Here is a 14,266-nt window from a genome sequence, read left to right as displayed (position 1 = left end):
TATGAGATGGCAGCTGGGGGGAAAAGAGAAGCACTGAGTGCTATAAGCATAGCAATGACAGGAGAATTCATGGGATGCAATGGGAATGCCAATGGAGGCAGTGAAGATGGAGAAGAGTAATGAGCCCTGTACCAAGCTTTTCGGAGCACCAATTTAGACAAACTGAGTAGAAGTCAGGGAGCAAGGTATGATCTACCTTGCAGGTAAGACCCAAACAATTTCAGTGGTAAGATTTGATTCCAAGCTGTTCTAGAGAGAGAAGTAAGATCCACTTAATGAGTCTCAAATGCTCTAGAAAGGTTAAGTGCAGACTGATATCCAGCGGGATTTGGGGGACATGTTACAGCAGGGATAATCCAGGGGATGACCTTTTGGTGGATTTGCTTGTCTTTACACCCAAAGTCTTAACACCACAATGCTGCCACTATGTTGCAACTGCTACCGTAAGACACTGAATCATGTACACCATCAGAGCATCAAAAAAATTTCAAAGAAAATGGTAGCACACTTGTCCTGAAACCCAGTTTAAAACCCAACCGAGATGCCGTGACACGGCCAGGTTTGTGCACAAAAACGCGGTCTACGGCGACACGCAGATGACACGGCAGTAACGTGATAGATTATCAGAAAAGCCACCCAAACACAGTGGAACTACAGCAATGACTCCACCACGCAGCGTAATCGTTACTGATCTTCTGCAATAGGACAGGACTTTTATATTCCAGCAAGCCAAAGAGCGAGGTGGTCTATTCACGGCGATGAGGATTACACAGACTCACCGCCGATTCCCAGCTGACATTACCTTTCCGCACACAAAGCTGAGTAAACACTGGGTCATGGTGGCTTATTTCCTCAAAGCTGCCCTCTGTATCAGCAGCGTGTCTCACACTTTGGTCATTTTTGGCCTCTGGCAAAGCAGCAATGTGTGATCAGAGCAGCTGGTTATTAAAGGCTTGGTGCAAAACAAAAGAGAAACGTCGCAGGTGATGTATCTTTCGAGGAACTGTGCAAGTGTACAGTCAGTGAAGAAACAGCTCACATCTCTTATTCCCAATGCCTCTGAGGGTGGGGGGGCGGTGGGGCAGTGGAGGTTAAAGCTGCACACCAGCTACAGCTTTTGTGCTTTTCATGGAACTCATGGCATCTTTCCTTACTAAGGGTTCGTTGTGGCTCAGCTGCGATATGATCCGTCTTACGTCTTATCAGCAGTCGGGTCTTCACTTTTGGACCATATTGGTTGCCATCACTGGAAAGGCCATGATACCTGAAGCCCTACCCTAGAGACACACTGAGACTGGCCGTTCCGACACCATCGGCTTATCCCTCCAAGCACCCGAGTGAACTTTCAGGCTATCTAGGATGTTAACAGGCAATGTCACACTCTGCCTGGGGAGAGTCAAGACTTCTGCAGATCACTGACGATGCAACTTGGGCCACATGACATACCAGCGATTTCCCTGAGCTGCAAGGTCAGAATGCAGTGTGTAAAAGTGCTGAAAATTTCTGCCTTATTGTATTTGTTTCGAGCCCTCAGTTTGGTCATTACCGTGCGTTTACATTTATTCATTTAGCAGACATTTTTATCCAGGAGAAGGGAAGGAACTGCTCATGATCAGCATACCACCTCATCTGTGAGGAATGGAGGTACTCTTATGGTGTGGGTATGTATGGCTGCCGGTGGAACCGGTTCCCTTTGTATTTATTAATGATACGAACGCTGACTAAAGCAGCAGGATGAATTCTGAAGGTTATGGGGCTACATTATCGGCTCAGATTCAGCCAAAAGCTTGAAAAATGAAAAATTAATTGGACGGCGCTTCACAGTGCAGATGGGTAATGACCTGAAGCAGACTGCGAAAGCAACCCAAGACTTTTTTTTTTTTTTTCTTCGCCAAACAAGTGGAATGTACCGCAAGTTCTGCATGTTCTGGCCAAGTCAGTGACCTGACCTGAATCCAGCTGAACATGCCTTTCACTTGCTAAAGGCAAAGCTGAAGGCAAAAGGCCCTAAGAAGAAGTGAAGGCCTGGCAGAGCATCACCATGGAAGAAAGCCAGTGTCTGGTGATGCCTGTGGGTTCCAGACTTCAGCCAGTCACCGACTGGAAAAAAACTGCAACCAAGTATTAAAAATGAGAATCTAATTTCTGATTAAGTTCGTTTGTCAAATTACTTTTTGGGCCCCTAAAACTGGGGGACTATCCATAAAAACGGTGTCATTCCTACATTTACATTTATTCATTCGGCAGAGGCTTTTCTTCGAAGCGACGTACATCTCCGGGAAAATACAAAAGTTGGGCCGTGGCTCACGCAATATTTTTAAGGAAACTTTTAAATTAAAGCTGAAAGTCCACACGTGAAGCAAGTCTCGATTGCTCCGTTTCAAATCCGTAGCGGTGGCGTACAGAGCCAAAACGATGAAAACCATGTCACTGTCCAAAGACTTATGAACCTGAGTGCGTCTAATAAAGGTTCCAGTGAGCGAACACGATGTCCCATCGGCTTCTCGTACCTCAGACAGCGCAGATTCGTACATTTCAGCCACTCCGGGTTGCGCCCACTCTACAAATGGCTAAGTGTGCCTGCTGCTATCTTTTCCCCAGCAGGTCTCTCTGAGATCCAGCACATGCATTTATTCAGTGCTCATAGGGAGCAGATAAGCACTGCTGGCTGCAAAGCGTAGTGAAGGAATTCGGTGGCCATGAGGACAGCATGTGCGAAAGAGATTAGCGACACTAGTTTTGAATTTCCGATCAACTGCTGTATAGTATTTCACGTTCAGGATCTTCGATACCTGCGAGACACATGAAAGGGTCTTCCATAACCTGCTGCTAACACAAGCAGCTTTGTAGGCACAGTGTGCACATTTTTAGGCTCTGTTTAATCCTTTCTATTATAGTTTCAACTAAAAGATAACTATGAATAGCATGCACAGTATACTCAGTTATTGATAGGAATAATTATTCAAAACCTGTTTCGACTCCCATCAAAAGGTGGGACAATGTGCCGATTATAAGACGGAGATATACAGGTAGAAATGTGATGAATGAATTATATTTTGCTGGTAAGGGAAAGGTCAACATCCTTTAACACTGTTATTCACTCTTTCTATTAGCCTTAGCCTTTTGCCAAAGTTTTCATGCACACTATGCGCTCTTCCGTCTATTTGTCCATGGTTCTGTGTCCTGGGTCTCTGCTGGAGCATCCAAGCAATGGCACAGCCAAGGAGCATCACCGTAAGATGCTCATATCTGGACGGCCTCCTCTGTACCTGGAGTAGCTCAACTCTCCGCGCCTCCCTGATTGCGGAGTTCTCCCCGAGTGTAAATCCCGTCGCTCTGCAAATAAACCTCTTGTCTGGTACTTTTTTCTGCATTTACCATATGAAAGAATATGGATGTACACTAACAAATAAACTTTGTCTCAGGATGAAGGTCCCACTTCACCACCACAGTGCGTAATGTTGCCACAACACGATTTGGCCCCACACGGGGAGAACATTAAGCTCAGATATGGAAATACTAACGTTCATCCTGACCACATCATCACAATCAGGTCTGAAATGTTATAGTGCACATCACAAATCACAGTTCAATGAAGCAAAGTGGTACGGGGGTGTGGTGGCGCAGTGGGTTAGACCGCAGTCCCGCTCTCCGGTGGGTCTGGGGTTCGAGTCCCGCTTGGGGTGCCTTGTGACGGACTGGCGTCCTGTCCCGGGTGTGTCCCCTGCCCCTCCGGCCTTATGCCCTGTGTTACCGGGTAGGCTCCGGTTCCCCTGTGACCCCATATGGGATGAGCGGTTCTGAAAATGTGTGTGTGTGTGTGTGAAGCAAAGTGACATTATCAGCAAAGAGCAATGCATTGTCCACAAGACCCAAAACCTTAGATGCCTCCATTGAACAAGTTTAATTTACATACTCTCACACACACACATTCTGTCTGAAACTGCTTGTCCCAAGTGGGGTCGTGGCGAACCGGAGCCTAACTCGGCGACAGAGGGCACAAGGCTGGAGGGGGAGGGGACACAACCAGGATGGGATGCCAGTCCATCGCAAGGCACCCCAAGCAGGACTCATACAAGTTTAATCTACGTACAGTTGTTTACCAGGGTGCAGCATGGTGGCACAGTGAGTAGCGCTGCTGCCCCACGGTGCCAGGGTGGTGCGAGAGAATGTAGGTTTGATCCCCGCTCAGTCTGTGTGGAGTTTGCATGTTCTCCCCGTGTCTGTGTGGGTTTCCTCCCACAGTCCAAAGACATGCTGTTCAGGTTCACCCATAGTGTGTGTGTTCCACTGATGTATGGATGAGTGACCCATTATAAGTAGTGTATCTAGCAGTGTAAGTCACCTTGGTGAATAAGGTATGTAGGATGATAACACTACATAGAGTTCACTGGAAGTTGCTTTGGAGAAAGTGTCTGCTAAATAAATAAATGTAAATGTATCTATTCATACAGTTGGCTTAAGGGTCTTACAGCCAAAGGTGGGATTCAAACCAGCGACCTGTAGGTCCAAAAGCAGCAGTGTTAACCTCTGCACTACCACCTGCCCCTATATGAAGCTGCTCACAATCATTGAATGAACAATTTAAAACATGCACTTGGGGCAATTTAGATTCACACGTTCACCTGAAACACACCTTTGGACTATGGGAGGAAATCCATATGAACACAAGGAGAACACACAGACTTCTCTCAGACAGAACAAGATTTGAACCCAAGTCCAAGCCACAGTCTAGGAGATAAGAAGCATCAGCACGAGCAGTTGTGTCACTGTGGCAGGAATCTGGACTAAAGCCTTTCTAGGCAGATACGGTGCAGTGATTATATGACACACAAGAAGCACACACTGTATTTTCTGAGGTCTGCATCACTTCGGAGAAAAGCTTCTCCTAAATGAATACATGTACTGTATGTGTAAATGTAAGTAATCCCAGTATCAATATCATTACAGAGTACTATGGAGTACATGGTCATGACTCCTCTCCATGCCACCAAACATGTTGATTGGATCCTAATAACCCTCTTCACTACCCTTACCGGGATAAACAGCTCGATTCACAACTACGAAACAATCCAAAGTGCTCCTACATCATTCCCGGAAATGTTCTGGAGTGTAATCCTCAACTGTCATGTCAAGGCACCTCAACAATATCTATTACTGTCAGGACATATTCCGGACAACTCCATCACTACTACTCCACTATTGTAGGGCGTCATATGACTTCCAGGTAGGGGAGTGTATTTGGAGTCAAGAGGACCTGGGCTGTGGTCTCCTGACCTTGTTGGCAATACCACCAAGTGTGCACCTCATTCCTGGGAGGGTCTCCAAGGCCTCATGTTTCCATGCTGACTGTGTTTTCAGCAGGTCTTGGGTACCATGGATCAGTGGAGAAGCCAGAACTCACACTGACCCACATCGCCACCTGTCACTGTTCCCGTCACATATGTGGGCTTCAACACATCTCTACCACTTGCTGTTACTGTCATAGAGACAAGCTGTGTGACGCCACTGCTGCTCCTGCTGCTACAGGCACTCGGGAGAAGACTGCATGTCTTCCTCTCATCCAACCATGGAGGCAGTCCTTCAGCCATCCAGACATTACCTTCTCCTGGCCCTGTTGCTGTCGTGGAGGTGGGCGTCACATCGTCACTTGACCCCGGCAGCCAGGCTGTCCACTGCATTAGGCTCAGTTTACCTCTTTAAAGCTGCCTTGCTTTGGTTTCTTGAGGAGTCGACTTCCTGGCACTCTTTTCAACACAAAGACAAGCAGTTCAGGAATGAAAGCCCACTGAAAATCTCCTGAGTTTAAGAGCCAGCAAAATGTAGGAGATTATTAAAAATAATAAGGCAAACCTAAGGGACATGAGAGCTGCTCTTTAACGACCCATATGCAAATAGGCCAGTTGAAGCACTTTTGTTGATCAGGGAATAACTAATGATACAGTAGTTTGCTTGTTTACAATGTCTGTCCATGAACAGGGACGTTACACACGGTGATATCGGGTGGGAAGGGTTGAGAAACACACACACACACACACACACACGTTACACTTGTCTGGGAGGTGACAGGGGGGAAAAGAAACATATTTCTATTCCATAAAGATTTAATTAAAGTTGTGCTGACTGTTACTCAAGACCAAGTGGAGATGATTGTTTCACCAGCGATATGACACACCAGAGCACTATCTGCTGTCTGACGCATGTGTTTTGACTGTGCTGCTGATACACACTTTTTGTGCACTTTTTTTCACTGACAAATTCCTTCTGTTTACGATAAAAAAAAAAGCTAATTTCCCCTTTCTTTTTTTTTTTAAACAGTAGATTTGACTGCTGCAACGCGTTACTTTACCCTTGCCACGTTACCATGATTCCGAAATACTGAAGCATTAAATTTATTCATTTAGCTGACGTTTTCCCCAAAGCAACTTGCATTTATTTATCCATTGATATAATTTTACAAGAACAATTTAGGGTAAGTGCGTTGCTCAAGGGTTCCTCAGCTACAGGGAGGGAGTCAAACCCGCAACCTTCAGTTCTAAAGGCAGCAGCCTTACCACTACGCCACCAGCTGTCCCAAAGCATTACAAGAGCCATAAAATAACAAAAACTAAAAAGACTCTCAAACACAACAGCAGAGGTAAAAGCTGTTAGTTTTGCTGCAACCTTTACCTTACGTCTACATGTATTCTTCTAGCAGATTCTTTTCTCCAAAGTGACAAACATCTCTGAGAACTACACAAAAAGGGATTTACACCAACAGGAGGAGAAATCTGGATGAAGGTGCATGATTTTTGATCTCAGAACACCTTAAAGCAACATATGATAAAGAAAATGATTAAATGTTACAGATTTCCAGAATATAAATGTACCGGTAGTTCAACTGTAGCGCTTAAATAAAAAAAAAATTTTTAAAAATGTCAAAACTGTACATGAATGATATATAAATTTTATACCGTATATAACTATTACATCTACTTCAGTAGCAAAAATGAACACAGTATTATTCACTTAAGGTCACTAGAGGCAATAAAAACAAGTCACAATGTAAACCTTTGATAGACTGCAGTAACGATAATATTACGGTGTATTTATTTTACTGAATGCTACAGAAAAGCGTCACAACACAGAACGACAGATCAGTTCGATCAATGACCCCATCCTCAACCTTGTCCCCTTGACTTCATCAAGTGGCAATTAACTTTTCGGGTTTTGGAAAAGACTACATGCCTGTGAGCCAGAGAGGAAAAGAGGGGCACCGGGAGATTTCCAAGTTAAAAATATTCTGCGTCTAGATACCATGGAAGCACAAGCAACAGTGTCAGTCTTTTTGGCTGTGAGAGGAAGATTTTGGGGAACACCAAACATTGACATAAATGGGCACATACTGAGCGGGGGACAAGGCACATTCTCTTGCACCAGCTCAGCACTGTGTTTTACATCACTTAATCCTCTATTTACCTCTCCCTGTGGCTCGGCCATGTGTGTTTCTACATTCGTTTGTTGTGTATGGTGTACTGCTGCAGCCAAACAGAATTTCCCTTGGGAATTAATGAAGCTTCTATGATGAAGAGAAGGTCGGTCGCCTGGGTCATGTACAACTGTTTACAACAGGATGCCAGCTAGGCAGACAGGCGGCAGCATCAGCACTCGGCAGTATCAGCTCCACCATGAGCTTGTTCATGCTAAGTATCTTCCCCTGAACCCGGCACTAGTGAGCTGCTGCTCTCGGCTGGAGATGGCAGAGCAGTTGCAACTGTTGTAGCTCAGCAAAGCTCTCACACAGATACTTGTGTAGCACAGCGGTGAAGGGCTTGGGACCAAATTATAGCCACTTCTGTGATGCGGCACCCATTCGACAGAAAGCTTATCGTCTCCCACTAGCCCTGAAGAAGGAGGTGAATGCCAAGGTGGCAGAAATGGCAGTCGTTGGCATTATCTGATGCTCCAATAGCCCCGGGGTCTCAATGTCATTCCAGCTAAAATGAGGATGGCAGTGTTAGGTTCTGCACTGGCCATCAGAGACTAAATGCAGCAAGAAGGTAGGACTGCTACACCCTGAGCTGCATCAACAAAGCTCTTGACCACCTATCCAAGTTAACCTGGGAAGGGGGTATCGTCAAGTCCTGCAGGCACTGAAGACTCACCCCAAAAGAGCCTTTTCTTTTGGTTATAGTCTCTGGAAATTCAAAGTGATGCCATTTGCAGCACACATGTGCTGAGTGACCTTTCAGAGGCTGAAAAAGTGGAATGAAGTCCTTGTCCTGCATAACGTACCTGTCGCTGCCACATGCCGCTGATTTCACAGCTGTTGCTGAGAACCTGACGGCAGTGTTTGAGCACGTGGAGAAAGTCCAGTTCTCTCTCAATCCCAAAAACTGAATGCTGAGGAACACTGCCTTCCTTCTCCATGTTGGCAGAGCTAGAGGAGCAGTGACAGACCCAGCTAATATTCTCGCACAGCACTGTGGCCAGTTCCTTGTTTTTGAGACACACAGATTTCTAGCCTTAGAGTTCTACTACTCAAGGAATTTTCCAAGATCACCGGACACTCCCCCATCTACCAGAGAGCCTATGATGAGCTGAAGTTAGCCATGTGAGCCTGGGGGCTGTGTTCTCTCAGCAGCATGGAGAAGAGAGTGTCATCACCTCCTCCAGCTCTTCCTTGACCTCGCGAAAGAGGAACTACTCTTTTACCTAAATTGCTGCTGGCAGTGAAACACATCAAGCTATTCCTCTACGGAAAGACCCTCTTTTTTTGGACCTGGAGGTGCCCCAGACTTACCGTTTCTCAAACCAGGAGACCAACACAAGTAGACTGAATAGACTGCTTCATGGAGGGGCTATTCATGAGTTTTGAGATTCCTGGCACATTACACAGCAATCACGCTTTTAAATTCTCAAGTCAGTACTGTTACACAGTATTTCATTTATTACAGCTCTACCTAAGGTCTATCTAAGGAACGTAACCCATGAATAATTTCTCAGGCCTTTTGGCTCAGCTCACATACACTACTGGCGAATTGTGCTGGGGCAGAGTGGAACCCAAGGGATGTCAGTGGGTGGCTTGACTGCTGCCGTCAGAGCGCAAAGATCTGTCTCCCAGTTGGTTTTTGTGTTATTCTGGAAAGTCTGTTGAGCCTAAGGTGCTGGATTTTGGGAGTCTTTTTCTTTAGTTAGACCAGATCTACCCAGGCTGTGAGCAACCTTCAGAATGGAGAAGATTACTTCCATGGCTGGGGCTGACACTGCGAAGGTGTGGACCATCATCACAAAGTTTATAGGCCAATTCCAATGCAGGAACCAACGTTAACTTTTCCCCAGCAAAAGATATTGTCCAAGGATTGATGGGCCTTACTGTGGCGAAAGTGATCTGGATTCTGCTGGGATAGTGATAGTAGAAAGCCATAAATGGAATCGAAAGAGACTCAGACTATTAGTGAAGTATACAGGAAACGCAAAATCAGGTAAACAAACATGTTAAGGGAAAATAAATGCTTTACCCCAGCTAAATATGGTAAAATCTTACATTTCTAACTGCTAATAATATTAGTTATGGATATTGTTATTTATGATAATTTTGGATATTCTTTTTACAGCATAACTCAAAGTGTCATTCACCATAAATGAGAATTCTAAAAAGAAAAGGTTATTTACCTTATTTTTCAATGTGAAAAATAACTGTCAGTGTGACCTTGGTCACATGTTAAAATAAATCTTTTTTAAAGATTTCAGAATGTTTTACTTCTACAACAGCATTCAAGGCTGCCATTGTGGTTTGTCTGGTCTTCATCATGAAGCACTTATTGCCATCTGCTGCTCAAAGGTGGAATGAAATGTTGCTACAAACATTTTTTCTGACCCTTTACATTTATTCCTTTCGCTGACACATTTCTCCAAAGCGACTTACAGTGTTAAGGTACTTACAGTCATTTACCCATTCATACAGCTGGGTCATTTTTACTGGTGCAATTTAGAGTAGGTACCCTTCTCAAGCATACTACAGCTGGAGGTGGGACCTTGACCAACATGGTATGCAGAGCATGGGAATCATTGTCATGATGGACCGAATTTGTTTAGAGTCTGAGTGACCTTCACCAGGGACTCGGGTTTCACTCCCAGGATAGAGTCGGGCTTCCTGTTTAACTTGTTGATCTTGCTGGCCTCACCTATGGTACTGATACTGCCCCAGCATTTCACTGCAAACAAAAAAGCATCAGCAGCAACTAGCAACCAGCAGAATACCTCCAATGTTCTGGTGAAACCTGTCACTCCAGTTTGACTATCAGTGCCGGAGGGGTTTCTATTTTAATATGTAAAAGTGTGAATTTTAACCACACAAACTGTTTCTGATCCGAGAGGTAAAGATAGAGGTAGCTAGCAGGTAGGTTCTTCATACAGGATCAAGAACAATATCCAAATGTCTTCCAAGGAGTGGTTAAGTTACACTCAGTAGAGCAGTTTGTACACTGAGCACAGTGTGAAACCAGTGGCCCAAGAGTAGCATTCAACGTTAGAGGACCTGCAGAGATGGAGACGGAAGAAGTGCTAGTATTATGTAGAGTGATGAGCTAGTCACTGGTCCCTCAACACAGGTAAATGTGGTGGTAACTGTGTGCCGAATGAATGAATGTAAATGTAAACATGAAGAAAGACAAAGTGCAATGATGAGAATGTATGGGATCCGGCCAAACAAGATAACGGAGTGTAGCGTCACCGAAAAAAAATGTTCAAATACCAACGCCAAGGCCTTGCATCATTGTTTGTAGTTCTGTAGCCCCACATTTGCCAACCTCTGTTACAGCAATGATCAAATCTGGACCCAAGATAGAAAGAAAAATACCCAATAGAAATATATTAATGAGCAACATAAGTAGTTTAGGATTTTATTTTAGATATTTTGCTTTTTATTTCTTTTGGGCTGTGTTCATACATGTTGCTTGTTTTAAATGAAGCAACACTATATTTAGCCCTTTGAAATGAGCACTTCCCGTTTTTGGAGTGCTGCTGAGGGAGCGAGTCCCTCATTACATCAGATCCAGATTCGAACTGAACTATGATCAGAAACCAAAGAGCAAATGAGAGTGTTGGCAGTGTTACATAGAGAGATGTGTCCAGGAGTCACTGCAGAAGAATACAGTAGTAACCAGTAGAACCAGTATCCACACAACCCTTCAGCCAATCTGGAATTTCATCTTTAGGCAATAGGATTCACCAGCTGAGCCACTTCTGTGCTGCCCATCCATAGAATATCAGTGAAAGCCATAGTTGTTGCTTGTTTTTTTTCTTAATTATAGTAATAACATGGTAGATCTGTAAGCTTTTTCACATAAGCAAAAGTAAATGATTCATCACTAATACAGTAACACTTTATAGATAAAGCATAGTTTCTTCCACTTTCGAAGCAGAACACATGTGTAATTAGGGTTTAACCAACACGGATGCTTAAGAGGGTTTTAAAACATTTACACTGAACCTACATATTTTCAATTAAAAGATGTGATATGTACTGTATGTATACATTTGCTAACTTAGCCTGAACAATATTCATCAGAACTTCAATAGCAGTTACTTTTGTAGCTCTAATATTTCTATTGTATGGGGGGGCGCAGTGGGTTGGACCATAGTCCTGCTCTCCGGTGGGTCTGGGGTTCGAGTCCCACTTGGGGTGCCTTGTGACGGACTGGCGTCCCGTCCTGGGTGTGTCCCCTCCCCCTCCGGCCTTACGCCCTGTGTTGCTGGGTTAGGCTCCGGTTCCCCGCGACCCTGTATGGGACAAGCGGTTCTGAAAGTGTGTGTGTGTGTGTGTGTGTGTGTGTGTGTGTGTGTGTGTGTGTGTGTGTGTATTTCTATTGTGACCCTGATATTACTGATAAAACTAACTGGCATATAATGATATTAATGACAACTATAATGTCATACCAATCAATTTAAAACGCAATATTAAGAACTTCTAATGAAGCCTGCCCCTTGGCAACACTGGTTTATCAATCAGTTTATGAGCAACCTTCCATGAGGCCTCATGTGTTTTATTATATCCTTTTTAAGGGATTGAAAAACAGGGATCTGGGGGGGGCAGCAAGTAGCACAGTGATCACCAGCACCGCATTCCATTCAAAGGCTACCGCTTTCAATCCATCCTGGTGTAGTTCCCTGGAGCAAGGTATTTACCTTAAATTACTCCACTTTAAAAAAAAAAAAAATAAATAAATAAATAAATAAATAAATAAATAAAAATCCCCATGTCATGTCCCACTGAAATATTTTCATTTATTTCCAGTGTGTTGTTATGTGGGGGCATGGTGGCGCAGTGGGTTGGACTGGGTCCTGCTCTACGGTGGGTCTGGGGTTCAAATTCCGCTTAGGGTGCCTTGTGGCAGACTGGCAACCCGTCCTGGGTGCGTCCCCTCCAGCCTGTGTGTGTGTGAATTCTGTATATTGTCAGTCTCTCTCATGAACCACTTGTCCTTATCAAGACCACAGCAACCTGAGCCTATCCCAGGAGCCAGATTAGGAGGGGGACACCTATTGTAGTGCAGCCACCCATGAACATACTGTATTCAAACACCATGAGTGATTTAGAGGCACAAATCAAGCTCAGATCTGTGTGTGGACTTTGGGATCAAATGGAGATGCAGAACAGGCCATATCAACTCCACAGAAGCTCACCTGGATTCAAACTCATACCCAAACAGACCATACAATGTGGGGTAGTGGTGCCACCCACTGTGCTGCCCAGCACATTATCACATACTGTGTGCCCATTTGTCAGCATGATACAGTATTACTACCATAAGACCTGGAAATTTCAGACTGTTTTTTTGAAGATATCACAAGTTTGAACACAAAGATTGGCTGAAGTTTATAGTGTTTTGATTATTTTGATAAGAATATTAGTTCATAATATGAGCAGACATTTAGCCAGGGCCTTAAACCTATTACCCTAAATAGCATTCCCCAAAATAAGACTTTCTGAAAAACCAAAACTAGGGCTGTCAGACACTTTACATCATCCCTCTGATTTGCAGAGCTGGTTCAGTGTTAGATTATTTAAGTTTGTAAAAAGTGCCACACACTTCATCGCAATACAGGAAGGAAGAAAATTAAGGGTTACCTAGAAAGATGATGGTTTGTTTTCTGGACTCTTTCATCTTTGAACTTTCATGTTTGGGAAGAATCTTCATGCTGTTGGCGTCTTGCTTGGTAGACTTCCTGTTTATGCTCGAAAGCACATAGATCATCCTCTTGCACATGATTGCTACACTCACCAAGACAATGATGTAAACAATGAATGCCGCAAAGATGCTAAACCTGTACATCACCCACATCGAAGTGAGATTCGTACAAAAGGTCAAGTTCTGTATATCAATATTTCCCACTTGATTTGGCACTAATGTGGAGGAGGACTGATTCAGCTCAAGTGGCACATCTCTGGGACTTTGAGTCCCCGTAGCAAAAAGCAGTGGGACGGCAACAAGCACCGATGTCACCCAAGCAAAAACAATGAGCTTTACGGTCCACGAACCAATGAATGACTTGTATTTCAGAGGGTGGCAGATGGCAACGTATCTCTCAAAGCTGAGCGTGGCAACATTGAGGATGGTAGCATAGCTACAGGCTTCAAAGAGGAAATTGTAGACTTTACAGGATATATTTCCCGAGGCTGAGGAAAACGGAAACCATATGGCACTGTAGAGTTCCACAGGCAAACCAATGAGCAGCACCAGCAGGTCTGAACAAGCCAGGCTCACCATGTGATCAGTCACATTCTTCTGCAGGTATCCATTCTTCATTAGAACCTGGGTGACTTTGATGGTCACGCTGTTCCCCACAATCCCTGTCAGCAGGATACAGATGTAGAGAATCGTCAGAAAGATCTTCACAGGTGTCACATGTTCCAGGTCCTTCCAGTCTTCCAGTTTCAGTGTTTCCCCCATCTCATACTCAAGCTCCATTGTCCATACAATAAACAGCAAGTTGTTCAAATTGTCTTGACTTTCAAATATACACTTCGGCATACAACCTGAAAGAAAAACATGTACTTCGCTGCACCGCCTAGTCCTGAAACACGTGGATTATCCTACTCTTAAAAAATATCCCTTGTACTTGAAAAGTAGCTCTTCCTGCTTCCTAGCTCTCTCCAGCATGAATCTGACCTCAAAATGTAAACTTCTGTGGAAATAAAGAACATAGTACATAAGCTGTATTTGGTCGGTATTTCTACCAGACACTACAAGGCAACTGAGATTGTTTTATCAGGGCTGGTCAA

General features: G+C 44.2%; 1 protein-coding gene across 1 annotated transcript in view; it reads right to left on the bottom strand.

The window, feature by feature from the left end:
- Positions 1-14,266, bottom strand: part of LOC108922298 (G-protein coupled receptor 39-like) — a 19,005-nt gene extending 4,739 nt beyond the window's left edge. The window contains exon 1 of the mRNA XM_018732347.1: positions 13,112-14,266. Within this exon, the coding sequence (XP_018587863.1) occupies positions 13,112-14,015 (904 nt within the window). The 5' untranslated portion in view covers positions 14,016-14,266. The remainder of the gene's footprint in view (positions 1-13,111) is intronic.

This window comes from Scleropages formosus, chromosome 1 (assembly GCF_900964775.1).
Source record: "Scleropages formosus chromosome 1, fSclFor1.1, whole genome shotgun sequence".
Classification (NCBI taxonomy): Eukaryota; Metazoa; Chordata; class Actinopteri; order Osteoglossiformes; family Osteoglossidae; genus Scleropages; species Scleropages formosus.
This window is presented reverse-complemented; position numbering and strand designations above follow the sequence as displayed.